This window comes from Pseudorca crassidens, chromosome 2, assembly GCF_039906515.1.
Source record: "Pseudorca crassidens isolate mPseCra1 chromosome 2, mPseCra1.hap1, whole genome shotgun sequence".
In the NCBI taxonomy this organism is placed as follows: Eukaryota; Metazoa; Chordata; class Mammalia; order Artiodactyla; family Delphinidae; genus Pseudorca; species Pseudorca crassidens.
Window position 1 is genome coordinate 2,259,740 of NC_090297.1, and position 15,462 is coordinate 2,275,201.

Here is a 15,462-nt window from a genome sequence, read left to right on the forward strand (position 1 = left end):
GCTTTCACTGAAGAGAATGTTTTCGACGTCAAACTGCAGTTTGAGAAACATGAAGTGGCCAAAAAGAAAATTTTTCAAGTAGCAGCCTGGATGCAGAGAAACATCGACACCATTTCTTTGTGTCCTTTGCAAGCCTGAGGCCTGTGTGTCCAAGAATCGGATGGTGGGAATTTAGCAAAATCACAGTAAGTCTCTCTCCTCTATCCCAATTCCATTTTTTAAAAAGAAGTACATACAGTATTCAGGTGTTAAGAAATATGTCTAAAGTGTGGACTTTAATTGAAAAGGTTAAATTTTCACATCAGAGCCACCGACACAGTGTCAGATTGTTAAATAAGGTGAAATACTAATGATGGGGAAAAAAGAAAACAGAAGAATGGGCTGCTAATGCCTCGGGGCACTTCTCCTGCGCTTGTAACATTCTGTGTGTACAGCGAAGCCGCTTCTGGTTCCCCTTCCCAGCCGAAAATTTAGACAGATGACAGGTGCTGTTTCTAGGTTTCTATGGAGACATCTGTGATGTCATAGACTGCTCCCAGGACCCCTTAGGATGTGGAGCTTGGGAAGCTGGTCTTCTCCCGGCCTGTGCTTGGACCTGCGCATCCATGACTGGGGCTGTGTTCCCCTCGACACGCTGCTCCAGACCCGGAGGATAGGTCCAAGTCATCATTCAGGTGGCCAACCTTGGCCCTCTGCTCCACGTTCCCGATGTTACCCATCAGAGCCAGCACGCCCAAGAAGAAAAGTCTGGTGCCCAACTGGATAGAGAAGGGCCTGATCGTCCTACGGCAAGTGTCCAGCCGGAACGAACAGACCCCAGAATGGAAACTTCGCCAAAAAGAGCGCTCCCTCAGCAAGTCAGCTCAGGCCATCAACCGCTACTACAGGAAGATGGTACGGAGTCTCGGGAGAAAGGATGGCCCGGCCACACGCAGGTCATCAGGAGATGACCTGCTTCTCCCACTGGATGAAAGGCCTTGAGGGTGGGGGGCTAATAAGAGCATCCCAGATCAGCTTGGCTGATGGATTACAGTGGGTGGATTCTGGGAGTGGATGGAGACTGGGAGAGAAGATGCAGTGTCTGCTCTGAGCCTTCCTTAGGGAAGTCTTGAGAAGGAGGGAATGGGGAGGAGAGAAAATAAGGAAGAGAAAGCGCGGGCGGGAAGGTTCAGGCAGGTACCACGCGCTGGGGGAGACTGGAGAGCCACCACACTCCCCAGGGCCCTCCTGAGTGAACTTGACTCTGGGCTCAGCCGACTGCAACTTCTAAAGCAAGGTCCCCACGGCCCTCATCGAGCAGCCAGTTTTCCGGGTGGGGACAGCCCACCGGGATCGGCACACACGGCAGGCCCTGGCGCTCCGCCAGAAGATGGGAGAGGGGCTTCCCGGGTCCCTCTTCTCCTGCTGGTCTCATTTTCCTGCTCCTCAGAGCGATTTCAACAAGGACACCAGCCCCCAGGACAGCGGCTTCCTGTCTGAAATGGAGGAGCTCTGGCACAAGTTTCTCACACGTCCGGGCTGTCCCCAGTTCAGCACCAGGTCCACGTCCATGACCCACTATGGTGAGCGTGCCCAGCGGGGCCCCACGTGGGCACACCCCCTACACCCAACCACCCAACCCACCCCTCAGAGTCCGGGACCCGCACGGGGTCCTGGCACACAGCAGCCTGCGGGGGTGGCCAGAGGGGACGTGTGCAGTGGCCACAGCTGCTGCTTCTGAAATTGGCTCTCAGCTGAGGCCAGAGTGGGAGGGGGAGGGAGGGAAGGAAAGGCCTGTATTTCTGGTCTCCCAGTCCTCTTGCTTTTCCTATGGTCTCACTCACCAAGATTCAATAGAGTTGGGACAGGGGAGGAGAAGGTTGAAGGTTCTGGAAGCTTCAGGAAAGAGGTCCATAGGGCCAAAGGCAGCTCATTAGGGACCAAGCCCTGAAAGGAGCCTTAGCAAAACTCTCGTCTAAGCCTGCGTTGCTCTGATATGGACAAGAGGCTCCGAGAGGGCAGCTAAGGGCCCAGCCGTCACCCGAGTGGCATTGGTCAGGCCAGGTGTCATCCCAGACCTCCAGCTCCGGGACCTCCCATTTCCCCACACACGGCATTTTCCTTAGTGGTGTTGACATGGAGGCCGAGTGCCTGCAACCAGCAACTGGGGTCCTGTGTGTGGCTCTCAGGCGGCAGTCAGGCAAAAGTAGGGCCCCGCCCACCCGTCCAGGCTCTAAGCTTCCCGTTCTCAGTGCCAGGGCCTCAGAGAGCAGCCGGCACTCCAGGACTTAGAGGGGGAGCCACTTTTACGGGAGGGAACGGGGCTGCCCTCCAGGGAAGGGGAGGCACCAGACTGCAGAGCTTAAGGTGCACTGATCGGTTTCAGGTGGACACACCCGTGGTGGGTAGGGGGACAGAACTACGCTTCGATTCAGTCGCGTAGTCCAATCCTACGCAATCGCTGAGAAAACCACCTTGAACCCTACCCAGCATTTAAAAGGAAAGGAAATACTAGTCTCTGTCCTGGAGGTCTTGGGAGGACTCGGCCTTAGCCGTCATCTGTTGGCACGTTTACCGTCCTGCAGGTTCAGCCACGACTCTCGATCTCCCCGAGGACAGGTGCATCAGCTCTGAGACCTGGAAGGTGACTGAGGACCTGCTCTCTGGTCAGGAGGGCTTGGACATGAAGGTGGACGGTGAGGACGGCGAGGACGGCCCTGCTGGGCACGTGTGACCCATGGGGTTCTCTCCTCGGACCCCAGCCCTGAGGTCCTCTGCCTTCATCTGCAGGGACCCCTGCTCCTCGCAAAGCCACCCGATCATGTCCCATGGAACTCCCTTCCTAGGACCGCCTGCCTGGCCCTATGTCCCTTACACAGGCTCCTGGGATGCATCCCTCCTTGATTAGAGGGACCCACATGCACTGTTCCTACAGACAAACACTTTTGTTTATCCAGAGGTGAAATCCACCCTCCCTTGAATTTGCCTGAATTCAAGGAAACTCCTCAAAAGTGTCCCCTGTGCACAGGGCAGAGTCAGGATGTCCCCTCTTGTCCTGACCCCCAGGCTCTGGGAATCCTGAAGCGTGCTTTGATGCTCTCATACACACTGGGCTGGGTGTAGGGGACGGACAAGGGTGTAGAGGAGCCCAGCTGGGCAGGGAAAGGTTTCAGGGGGAATCTTGAAAGGGGGATGTTACGGAAGATCCGGGGCAACTCAGCTGGGGGAGAGTCTGACCGACCCCCCCCCCGCCGCCCCGCCTCTTGACAGGCTGCCAACTTCCCTTTAGTAAGAGTGCCTGCGAGTTCAATTACCTTCGGAAGAAGAGTGAAGCCCAGGTGTTGAGCCCGGCCCCCAGCAACCCGGTCCTAGGGCAGAGCTACCCAAGGAAGTGGGTACCTTGGTACATCTCCGTCATCCACGAGAAGGTACGGCCGAGCGCGGAGCCTGGGCACGGATCCTGGTCCTGGCGCCCCGGCTCCACCTCCTGCCCGAGAGGATGCCCGACCCTGGGGGCTCTTGTTCTAGTATCTGTTTGGCTGTGTAAGCAGGTCCCAGACATGGCCTGAACTGACATCCAGACCCCCTCCCATGGCTTCTACGAATCAGATGTTTGACAAGCCTAGGTCCTGCCCATCTTCATCCCTGTGGGGGACAGTTCAGGCTGGCCTGGACGTCACCCACTCTTAACACAGCTCCCCCCGTGAGTCAAGACCTTCAACATCCATATATTCTTTAAAATAGTAATAACCAGCTTGATGGGCAATGATCTCCCTACGGGTTGACTCATCGTGGTATCATTTTTTCCTACATGTTTATGAGAGGGACTGGCCCATAATTTACCCGCCTTGTCATTCCCTGTTTGCTTTTGGTGTCAGAGTTTTCTGGCCTCATAACAACAACAAAAGTTGGAAAGTTTTTGCTCTTTTTCTATTTTCTGGAAGAGTTTGCATAAGGTTGGTGTTATTGCTTTGTTAAATTCTGAAGAATTCATCATTGAAGCCATCTGTACCTGGCAATTTCTTACAGGGTTGGTTTTTAAAATAACAAATTCAATTCCTTTTAAGATATTCCAACTTCCTTTTCTCTCGTTTCAGTTTTGGTAAGCTATGTTTTCCTAGGAATGTGCCCATTTCATGTAAATTTTCAAATCTGTGAGCCTAACTCTGTGCACAAGAGTCTCTTAGTATTATTCCTCCAAAGTCTGGAGAAGATCCTGCAGAAGATTGCCTGTTTTTTTTGTTCCTGACATCGTTAACTTGTGCCTTCTCTCTTTTTCTCTCCACCAGTCTTATCAATGTTAAAAGTCTTCTCTTAGGGGATTCCCTGGTGGCGCAGTGGTTGCGAGTCTGCCTGCCAATGCAGGGGACGCGGGTTCGTGCCCCGGTCCGGGAAGATCCCACATGCCGCGGAGCGGCTGGGCCCGTGAGCCATGGCCACTGAGCCTGTGCGTCCAGAGCCTGTGCTCTGCAACGGGAGAGGCCACAACAGTGAGAGACCCGCGTACCACAAAAAAAAGAAAAAAAAAATATCTTCTCTTAGAATGAGCTTCATGGGTTTTTTTTAACGTTTTTGTTTTTGTTTTAAGCTCGTGAAACTCTAGTGACAATTATGGAAATGTCACACAAAATGCTGTGTAGTTGGTGGGCACACAATGGGGACTCGAGCCCTGATAGGGTGGGTTCATGAGTATTCATTTTAGCTTTATTCCCGAAACTGTAGCTCTAATTTTATGATAGATTTCATAATTCGTTTTCTTTAGAGTTCACAATTTAAAAAGCATCCCAACCATTGGAACAAGCAATTCCACTTTGGAAAATAGCCTGAGGATAAAATCAGATAGAGTCTCACAGGTATACGTAAAAGGATGCTTTTGCAGTGCCGCTAGGAGAAGGAATTCCAGCGGAAGGGCTGCAGGCTGGGCTGCCACCAGGGGCTCACAACATGTCCTCAGGGCCCTCGTTCCCTCACCTCTGTGTTCGTCTGCCCTGTGGTAGGTAGCACCACCTGCAGAAGCAAGGTTGTGCTGTTGCAAAGTTAGCAGCCCCAGAGGAAAGGAGCATCCCCTTCCCGGGAACCGTGTCTGGTTTGGACACATCGTGTTTAAATCACCATGGCCTGGGTGAAGAAATGGGATTTCTCCATGACTATTTTAACATAATACTATAAATAATTCCCATATACCCTCCAGATTCCCCGAATGTTAAAATGTTGCCGATTTGCCCTGTCCTCCTCTCCCCGCCGTACCCCATCTCCCTATATCATCCATTCTTGTCCTGAGTTTTAAAAATTCTCTTCCTGGGCTTCCCTGGTGGCACAGTGGTTGGGAGTCCGCCTGCCGATGAAGGGGACGCGGGTTCGTGCCCCGGTCCGGGAAGATCCCACGTGCCGTGGAGCGGCTGGGCCCGTGAGCCATGGCCGCTGAGCCTGCGCGTCCGGAGCCTGTGCTCCGCAGCGGGAGAGGCCACATCAAAGAGAGGCCCGCGGACAGGAAAAAAAAAAAAAAATTCTCTTCCTGCTGTGTTCTTTAGGCTAAATTTCCAGTTCTTTTTCTGAATTCTTGAGCTGGATACTTAGATCTTTGGTTGTCCATTGTTTCCCCTGATCCATGCGTTCAAAGGCTACAAATCTGTCCTTAATCACAGCTTTCTAGTCGCCCGTCTTGACGTGTCCAAATGTTTGTTATCATTCAGTTTAAAATACTTTCCAACTTCCTTTGTGACTTCTTCCTGGGCTCGTGGACTCCGTGGAAGCCTGTCACTTAACTCCTAGTTATCTTTTCCTTTAGAATTCTGTCTCTGACCCCTTCCCTCTTGCCTGGAGAATTCCCTTTAGTATTTCTCTCAGTTATTCAGCTCTGCTGGCGACGAATTCTTCCAGTTACTGTTTGTCCAAAAACACCTTTATTTTGTCTTCAGTTTTGAATAATTAAGGGCATGGAGGTTTTGAGAGTGGATGGTTGAGGGGCAGTGGGCCCAGCCCTGACAAGCCCCTTGGAGGTGGCCCTCGGAGGGGGTGCTGGTTAGGTGTCCTCGGTCACACCTGGGGGCTGACCGGGAGCCAGGCCTGGAGATCCCCGGGCAAGGGTGGCCCTTAAGCAGGAGGTGGTTGGGGATGATGGGGGTGGGGAGGGGGGGGGTGGGGGGGTGGACGGGGTCTAGGGCAGCAGGCCTGCTCTTCCTGGGCCCAGAGCTGCTGCTCTGCTGGGGGCTGGCGGTGCTGGAGGCGCGTCTGAGTGGCTTGACCGTGCCCGGGGCTGCCCTGTTTCTGCCCAGGACCGGTGCCTGTTTGCACTGGGGAAGGAAGTCCAGCGCCTCTCCGAGCTGGAGGTGCAGGTTCAGACGAAAGACGAGGAGATCCTGTCTCTCCAGGAGGAGAGGGAGGCCTTGAGGAAGCAGCTGAAATGCCTCCTGAAGAGCAAAAGCCAGGAGGCCTCGCTGAGCGAGGTCATGACGGTGAGCAGAGGCAGGCGCTCCGCGGGCGGCGGTGGCTTGGATTAGCCTGACCTGTTCTAGCTGTGGGGGTTCCGTGTCCTTGCCTGTAACATCGGGGTGGGCCCCCACCCCTCCCCCAGCTCTGGGGGGCGCCCTGGAGGAGGCGGGTCGGGGTAGGGCTCTGTGTGGCCCAGGGGAGCAGTCGCCGAGTCTGAGAACTGACTTCTTTCACGTCTGGGGATACAGCCAGTGTTTATGCTGGGTCCTCGCGTGAAGTGGGGACTGGAGGCTTCCGACCACCACCGGACCCTCTGGCCGCCGCCAGAAAAGCTACCCAGGCACCGATGGTGGGGGACTGGTGGGCGGGGACAGCAGGAGTCTGGAGAGGCCTGGAAGCATCGTCCTGTGACCCCCGTTCCCCGGCCTCCTGGGGGCTGTCAGGCGTGAGCGGGCAGTGCAGGGCGGTGACCTGCGGGCACGTCTGAGGTCGGGCCCCTGCCAAACTCCTCCAGACGAGCGTGCTCGTTACTGCCAGGCCACTTGCCAGGGCTGTTCCTGGGGTGGGGGGGAGCCAGAAACAATACGGCCCCCCAGGGCTGCCATCTGCACACTATGGCCCCCTGCCCACTGACAGGGCACCCCTGGCAGGAGGACGGTGGGTCCCCCTTCCAGGAAGACAGGTCTCTGCAGCACGGCCCCTGGGGGAGCTGAAGGTGCAGATTGAAACCCTGAGGCTCCCACGGGCCTCTTGCAGGAGTGGCCGGCGGAGTCGGAGCCGAAGCTGCAGGGGAGACTGAACACCCTTAGGACCTTCCTCGGAGGCAAGGAGGAGCCGGAGCACAGGCAGCAGGTGCGGGCTGGCCGGGGCCTCCTCTCCCAGGCTGCCCACGCGATGCCCAGGCCACAGGCTCCCACCTGCTGTCCGCACCCGGTGGTCCCCGCCCAGGCGAAACCCTCGGCCACACTGGAGGGGAGCAGGGGAGGGGTGATGGGGCAGCTCCTGGAGATGCAGCCCCGGCCCCGCCCCGTGGGGGCCCCCTTCGCAGTGCACCCTCTGTCCCCGTGAATGGCCGAGCCCCTTCCCACAGGGGTCCCGCAGTCCTGCCCAGCATGCCCGTCCCTCCCCCAGATGCAGGGAGAGCACGCCATGACCGACAGAGGCAAGGACCTGGAAGGAGGCAGCTACGAGGAGGAAGAAGGCCTGGAATGGGAGGCCGAGCTGGCGGCGGACGAGGGGGCGAGGGCCAGTGCCAGCAGGAAGGGGATTCTGCAGGAGAAGGCGGCGACGGTGGTGGCCGCAGGGGGCGCCGCGGAGGGGGAGGCCGCGGGCGGGAAGAGGGCTGCCTCCATGGCCCACACCTTCACGGGGGAGCTGAGAGCCCAGCTGGAGAAGCATGAACAGCTGGTCCGGGAGTTCCAGTTCCAGCTCGAGATCACGAGGACCAGACACTCCCTGGCAACAGGTGGGAAGTTGGAGGATGGTGAGGCGCGGCCAGCAGCGAGCATGCCCAGCTCTGCCGGCTTTGCCCCGTGTCCCTCTCAGCCGGGACCATGTGGCGGCGGCGCTGGAGCCCCGGGGTGGGAGCCAGCAGCCCTCAGCCTGCAGTCTCAGCCTGGAGCCCCCGGGATGATGCGGTGACCAGCACCCTCTCCTCCCCTCTCACTGTCGCCTCACCCAGGAGCCATCATGTCTTTACAACGACAAATGGAAATCCAAGAGTCCCAGCTGCAGAGCTTCAAAATGGAGAACGAGGCCTTGCAGAAGGAGCTGCGAGAGCGGAAGCAGCAGCTGCAAGCCATGTCCGACAAGGTGGCGGTGTCCTCCGTCACGTCACAGGCGTCCTCCCTCTGGGGCTCTGGGACCGGTGCCGTCTGTCCCATCCCCCTGATGGAGACACTTGACTAGGGAGCTGATAGTGGCGGAGCTGGGGTTCACACCCTGCCCCGCCGTGCTCTGCGCTGCCCTCTGTTCCCAGCAGTCATCTCTGTCTCCTGGGCCACTGGGCTCCTGGCCATTTCTCAAGCATCTCCTGGCCCCTGGGTCCCAGGGCTGAGACCTGCATGGACATTAGGGAGATCGCCACTGCAATGAGCCCAGTGCATTGGTGACCTTAGGGATATCGCCAATGCACTGAAGCATTTGTATTTTTTAATTGAATTTTATTTTTTGGCCACGCTGAATGGCTTGCAGGATCTTAGTTCCCCGACAGGGATTGAACCCGGGCCCTCGGCAATGAAAGCACGCGTGGAGTCCTAGCCACTGGACCGCCAGGGAATTCCCTGAAGCATTTTTAGCTTTTATTTTTATCCAAGTTTCTTGTGCACAAAGCTACACAGCTTAAGGAACCAAACAGTTCCACGGGCTTATTATGCGAAACAGGAGTCTGACCCTTCTCTTTCTCATTTGCCCATCCCCCAAGACAACCGCTTTCAACTCTTCTAGCTGATTCTTGAAGGCTGGCTCTTTGTATCTCGAGATTGCATGCTTATAATGCCCATTCTAGATGTTCCTCCATCTTGGCATCATCTAACGCTTCCCTCTTTCCTCGCTTGCCTCCCCAGCCCGGGAACTCCTCCCCCTCCCCGTACTATTCCATCGCGGCGTCAGTGAGTGGACGCTGCATTTACATCATTGAGACGGTTATCAGGTGCACACGCACGTGACCGAAACACACGTTTTGTGAAACAGTATTAAGATCCATAAACCACATTTTAAAGCCACTGCCATCCACATCTTTTCTCTTTCTTGACCTACTCCCATAGTTTCACTGGAGCACATCCTTCAGTAGTTTTTTGAGAAAGGTGAGTGAAGGTAAAATTTGGGGGGCGTCGTAAGGACATTCTGCAAATGTCCTTCTTCTACACATTAATAGAATCTGGTTGGAATAGAATTCCGGTATGGCGAGCACTCCCCCGCAGTGTGAAGGCATTGCTCCGCGCGTCCGAGCTTCCAGGGTTCCTGGTGGGAAGCCCAAACTCATCCTGACTCTTGCACTTTCTTACAGCATAGTTTTTGGTGGTGCTTCGTTTCTCTCTGGAAAGTTGCAAGATGCTGCCTTTGTCCCTTGTGTGCAGAAGCTTCCATAGTTGGGACTTACTAAGGGTCTGTTTTCATTTGTCCTGGGCGCTCAATGGGCAACTGGAAACTTGTGTCCTTCAGTTCTAGAATTTTTCTTTGTTTATATAGTTTTTATTTCGTTCTCTCTGTTTCCTCTGAACCCTCCTTCTGGCATCTCCATCAATCGGCCAGTGGACCTCCCCTTCTGGTCTCTTTTTTCCTTCCTGTCTCTTCCCTCCTACCTTTCATCGCTTTGTCTTTCTGTTCCTTTTATGAGATTTCCTTAACTTTGGCAACAGCCCTCCTCCTGAGCTTTAATTTTGCTCATTTACGGTTCCCAAGGTCTTGCTTTTGCTCTCTGAGTGTTCCTCTCCCGCTTTTTTGGAAGCACACTCTCGTTTTGTTTCTCAATTGCAGTATGTCTCTGACCTCGCTGAGCGCGTAAGTGATCATTATGGGTTTTGGCTTCTTGTGCCATTTCTATCTCCTACAAGCTCCTTTTGTAAGTCTGGTTTTGGTTTCTGTTATTCCTGCAAGAATCTTGCTCCAAGGTCAGAGCTGCCTGGAATCTCTGAGCCCCTGAGTGATGATTTTGTGCTTCACGGCAGAGAGCTGGTCTTGGGCGTTTCAGCGGAGAGTTAGTTCAGGGGTCATGTTGTTGGGTCTCTCCTCTTGGTTTGCCCAGATTCTCCTGGAATCTGGGAAACTGGGAAAATTCCTTTCCCGAAAGTAAAGGCCCAGCTGCCGGTGTTTTAGGACCAAGTTGGGCAGAGGCTGCAGTCTCCACATTCAGCCCCCACAACCTGTGCCTGGAGCTGGGGGTCTCCACCAAGTGAGCTTGGCATCTCCCGGGCCAGAGACCCCCTGCGGCCCCCCGGCATCAAGTCTCCTGCCAGGTGGAAAAGGGGCAGGCGCTCTCGGCAGCTCCTGGTCAGGGACGAGTCTGCGGCTCCTGGTTTCTGAAATGATGTTCCTCATCGTGTTGGTTTCCACGTCCAGAACAGCCCAGCACCACCAATTTCTGAGATGTCCAGGGCCTCTGACGGCTCTCCCCACTGCTGGCTCTGGAGCCAGCTTCCCAAGTGGGTTTGGTGCCGCCCCTCCTCCCCTCCCTGTCCAGCAGAAACCAACCGCGGAGCTTTCGTCTTACTGAGGTTCAGGGAGGGGGCTGTCTGGTGTCTCACCCCCAGCCCCTGAGCGAAGCCCCTGAGCGAAGCCCCCTCTGCCTTGCAGTTCTCCAACCTCCGGGAAGACAAGAAACACATGGAGATGATGGGACTGATCGAGAAGGACAACCTTCTCCTCCGACAGGTGTCCGTGGGGTGGTCAGGGAGCAGCCGCAGGCCCGGATGGTGACGGTGGGGGGAGAGGAAGCTGGCAGATCCCTCACCGCTGGGCAACACCCCATTCAGCAAATCCAGAAGCACAGACACCCACAGGGGTCCCTGCCACGGCCAGGGCCGGGCTGACTTGAAGAGCTCAGGGAGAGTGGCCGTCTTCAGGGGAAGGAGGGGGGCAGGTGGGCCTACTGCGCCATCTCTCCGCCCCCCAGCAAGTGTCAGAGCTGGAGAAGGAACTGGTCAAGCGGGAACGGACCATCTCAGAGTTGGAGGCCAAGGTCAGCCAGTTGCAGGCCCAGGTGAACCAGAGCCAGGACCATCTGCAGAGGCGGAAGCAGCTGCAGGAGGAGATGCAGAACAAGAATGAGATGATCCAGCGGGCGGAACAGCAGGCCTGCGTGGCCCTGGAGAGCGCCCAGTCCAGGGTACGCCCGGCTCCCCCCTCCTGAGGGCCTGCTCCGGGGCCCTCGCCCAGCGCTGCCCAGCGCCGACCCTGGGGACTGTGCACGGGTCCTCTGGCTCACCCCCCACCCCTTGTGTGCAGGAATGCTGGTGGAGGAGGGGGCAAGGGTGCAATGGGCGTGGCAGCCTTAGACGTAGGAGCCGGAGGGTGCCGCGTGTCGGGGCTTTGTCTATGGAGGAGCCCCTTGGGTTGTGCTGTGAAAGGGACCCAGGGGTGTGGGTGGCCAGCCAGGAAGGAGAAGAGCTCTGAGGTGGGAGAGAAGCAGTAATAATAATGCCGTCCATGTATAACTTAGAGAGCACTTGCTGTGGGTCAGGTGCTGTTCGGAGCATTTATTAAGGCATTCAACCCTGTTAACAAAGCTGGGATGTGGCTTTCATGAGTGTCCTCACCTGATAGATAGGAACCTGCAGCAGAGAAGGTAAATGGTCCGTCTGAGGTCCCAGAGCTGCGTGGACGTGGTGCTAGGGTGTGAAGTGCAGGGTCTCCATTCTGAGCTCCCCATTAGATGTGAGCAAAGGCATGGGGCGGGGGATTTAGGAGGGACCCGTCAGAGATCTGACTTGATTGAGTCCAAAACCAGCAAAGGTAAAGGCCCCAAGCTTGCAGGCTTTTGAAATAACATTTTCCCCACTCACCCACCGGGAGTGCCACCTGTAACCAGCCGTGTTCTCCATCCTGTTGGGGCCGGCCTCCTGCTGGCCAGCTGACAGCATCACTGAGCCCCTCTCCCTTGCCTGTTATCTTTTATAAAACTGTGTTTCCCATCCAGCAGCATTCTCAGCTAAATCACTAGATGGGTGACGGTGTATAGATGGTTCCATTTCTAGTGGGTTTGGTGGGGCCCAGAATGCTGTGTTGAGAAAGATTCTGAGGCTCAGTCTGGGGTTGGCAGGAAGTAGTGCCATGACCAGTGAGTGATGCCTGAGACAGGCCCGGCTGTGGGGCACCGTGGATGGTTGCCCCGGGTGACTACCACCCCTTACCCAGCAGGAGGCACCTCTGGTACAGAGGGCGAGCCCCCGTTTCCCTCATGACCCCTGTACCTAGCATGGTGCCTGGCACAGAGCTGGCATTAATCCATGTTGGAAAGAAGGAAAGGAAGCCCTCTGCCCCCCCCAAGTCCAGGGGCTTGTGGCATCCCTGTCCCAGAGGCAAAGTGGACCGACTTGCGTGGCGTTAGGCAATGCCACATCTCTCCAGCGAGGCTCTGCCTCAGCATTTCTACATTGGCAGGGCCCCCGGACACTGAGGGTGAGAAGCTGGAGCTGAGCTTGTCACCGTGACTTGGGGGACACTGTCTGGGGGCTTCTGGGGTGCAGATCGGAGGATTTTATTCTGAAATTACTGGGAGGCATGATTCACTCTCCTCTGCGGAGGTGGGCTGGGGCCCTGAGCACCCACAAGGATGCTGATGGCAGAAAAAGACTAGACAGCCTCAGGGGTCCATTCTGCTTAACGCCTGGTTAACGCCTGGTTAACGCCTGGTTAACCGTTTAATGCAGATGCCCACAGCATGGAGGAAGGGAGGGAGTACAATGACCAAAGGGGGGCTAACAGAGTCTACAGGACGTTTTCTGCGCCACTGACAGTCTCCTGGGGGTCAGCAGGAGACTGTGGCTGAAGCTCCTTCAGGGAAGGGGGGGAAGGTCTGGGGCTCATTTGGAGATTTTTGTTTGTTTGTTTTGTTTTCTTGTGGTATGCGGGCCTCTCACTGTTGTGGCCTCTCCCGTTGCGGAGCACAGGCTCCGGACGCGCAGGCTCAGCGGCCATGGCTCACGGGCCCAGCCGCTCCGCGGCATGTGGGATCTTCCCAGACCAGGGCACGAACCCGCGTCCCCTGCATCGGCAGGCGGACTCTCAACCACTGCGCCACCAGGAAAGCCCCGGAGCTTTTGTTTTGTTTTGACCACATGCAGGTTTTGCTTTTTCAATTAAAAACAAACAACAAAAGCTTGGTGTGGCAGAAAGTCTTTGCACTTTGGTGTTAAGCTTCCTGGGTCCAGGTGGTGATCTGGCACCTTCTAGCTCTAAGGCGACCACGCTGACCTCTCCCACCCTGACTCCAATTCCTAAAGCCAGGAAACATGAGGCCAGGTCTACCTTCCCTAGACCCTCAGCGAGGTGGCAGGTGCGGAGGTTGCTGCCTCCTCCGCTAAAGGTGAGCTTGGTTATTTTCCCTGCGCTCACAGCTCGAAAGACTAAGAAACAAGATCATCCAGGCCACCTTCAACACCATAGGATTCAAGTCCTTGGCCACCGAGATCTCTGACAATGACATCCTGGAAGCCTTGCAGGTATATCCAGCCTCCTTGTCCCCGGGGCCACGTCTCCACACCAGCGCTCCAGGGTCTGCAGCTGGGGGCAGAGGGGAGAGGCCTGGATGGGAGGCTAGGGACCCCCATTCTTGTCCTGGTGGTGTCACCCTTTTACCGTGACCCCAGAACTGTCCTTTCTCTCTGCTTAGGCAGAGGGGACTAGGTCTCCCTAATGGGTGGCAATGTCCCCGAGCTGCTCTCAGCATTCAGCGCCCAGCAGCAGCTGCTGCAAACCCACCCAGTGCAGTAGGGAGGGGACCAAACTGCTGGGTCCTGGGCATTTTCCTGCAGCAGGAGCCCATCCCCAGGTTCCGCCCAGCTCAGCCTCCTCCAAGGACGCTACTTTGCAGCTCAGCCTGGCCTCCGCTGGAATCCCTGCTGAGCCAGGAGTCTGGCACGGACCCTGTCCCCGGCCTTGGTCCATGTCAGCTCCTCACTGACAGGCAGAGGACTCAGAGGGGCAGGGCGGTGAAGGGGAAATAGTGCAGCTTTGGGGTGGCAGGAGTGAGTCACCACCTCCTGGACCTTAGCTTCAAAGCTGTGGGCCGGTCACTTGACTTCGCTGAGCCGTAGAGCTTCCCTCTGTACCCGGGACAGCGTGCCTGCCTTCCAGGCACCACGGGGCCCACAGCTCTGGGAGGAAAGCACCTGAAAGACAGGTGCTCCGTGCGGGGCCCCAAGCCTCCTTCGACAGCACAGCCCTAGACCCCAGCAGCTACCCATGACCTGCCACTGGTCCACACTTCCCTGGGGCTGGGTTCCTTTCCCCTGTGAGGGGGGCGGGGAGTTAATGGTGCTCTTGTAGGGTGGCCACAGCCCTCAGGGCAGAGGGGACCTCTGCATGGGGACCTGGGGAGAGGTCTCTGTTGTTTGGGGCCTGGGGCCTGGTTACTGTTGTTTGTGGGAAGGGAAGAGGGAGGAAGGAGAGAGAAGATGGGAGGGATGGGGGACGGGAGGGAGGGAGGGATGGGGGGAGGGGGATAGGAGGAGTCGTCACCATCACCCAGTAGCCAGGGAAAACCCCCTTCCTTTGCCAATGCCCCACACAAACCAGCAATGGGCCAGAGAGAAGGAGGCTGAGGAGGGGCGGGACAGCCTTCCCTGCGCCCAGGACAGAAGGGACTTGAGGTTAAGACTTGACGGCCTCTGAGGTCTCTGGGAGTCTGGGCTCCCAGCAATTCCCAGAGGACTAAGAAGTGCATTTGGGGCAGACTCCAGGGGTGAGATGACCTGGAGCCGATGGTGGGCATCTCTCCCCAGCTCCGAGTTCTGTGGCTTCACCCCTGTGCCTGGATCAGCCGTGGTGGGAGGGCTTTCAGAACAGAAACTGGCAAATGCTACAAACCAGAGCTTTTTATTTTCTCCTGGAGAACAGGTTGCAAATATTCACCAGCACAGCACTGAGGCAGCGGGCTCTTCTCGGGGAGGGAAGGGTGGTGTCCCAGGAGCCTGCAAAGACTGGGCACACGCTGCTGCATGTCTTTTCTAGGGGATCATCTCAGAGAGAACTGACTACTACAACCAGTTGAAACAGAAGGGGATTAAAGTGCCCCCCCTGCAGCAGTCGGAGATCTTATCCTCACCCAGCAAGTCCAAGAAGATAACCTCCAAGTAGGCCCAGCTAGGACCCCAGGCGCAGCCAGTCCAGTGGAGGCCAGGACCCAACCTGGGTGTGCCCTGTGTGCCCCCCCTTCTCCTCCGTCAGCCCCCATGGCCTCACCCTTGCGCCCAGATTCAGAATTACACCTGCTGTTGGCCACCGTCTCACCTTCTCCTTCACTAGCACACACAGGGGAGCTTGGGCTACATGGACACCCCCCATTCCAAAACTCACTCGTTGGGGATCAGCACAGCAGCCTGCACCCCTGGC

General features: G+C 56.6%; 1 protein-coding gene across 1 annotated transcript; it reads left to right on the top strand.

Moving 5' to 3' along the window:
• Window positions 1-708: 708 nt before the first annotated feature.
• Window positions 709-15,207, top strand: CCDC27 (coiled-coil domain containing 27). Its single transcript, XM_067711283.1, has 12 exons — window positions 709-894; window positions 1,430-1,562; window positions 2,565-2,675; window positions 3,250-3,407; window positions 6,255-6,434; window positions 7,168-7,263; window positions 7,543-7,876; window positions 8,093-8,223; window positions 10,705-10,782; window positions 11,024-11,236; window positions 13,467-13,571; window positions 15,082-15,207. The coding sequence occupies exons 1-12, from the start codon at window positions 709-711 to the stop codon at window positions 15,205-15,207; spliced, it is 1,851 nt and encodes a 616-aa protein (XP_067567384.1).
• The last annotated feature ends 255 nt before the right edge of the window (window positions 15,208-15,462 follow it).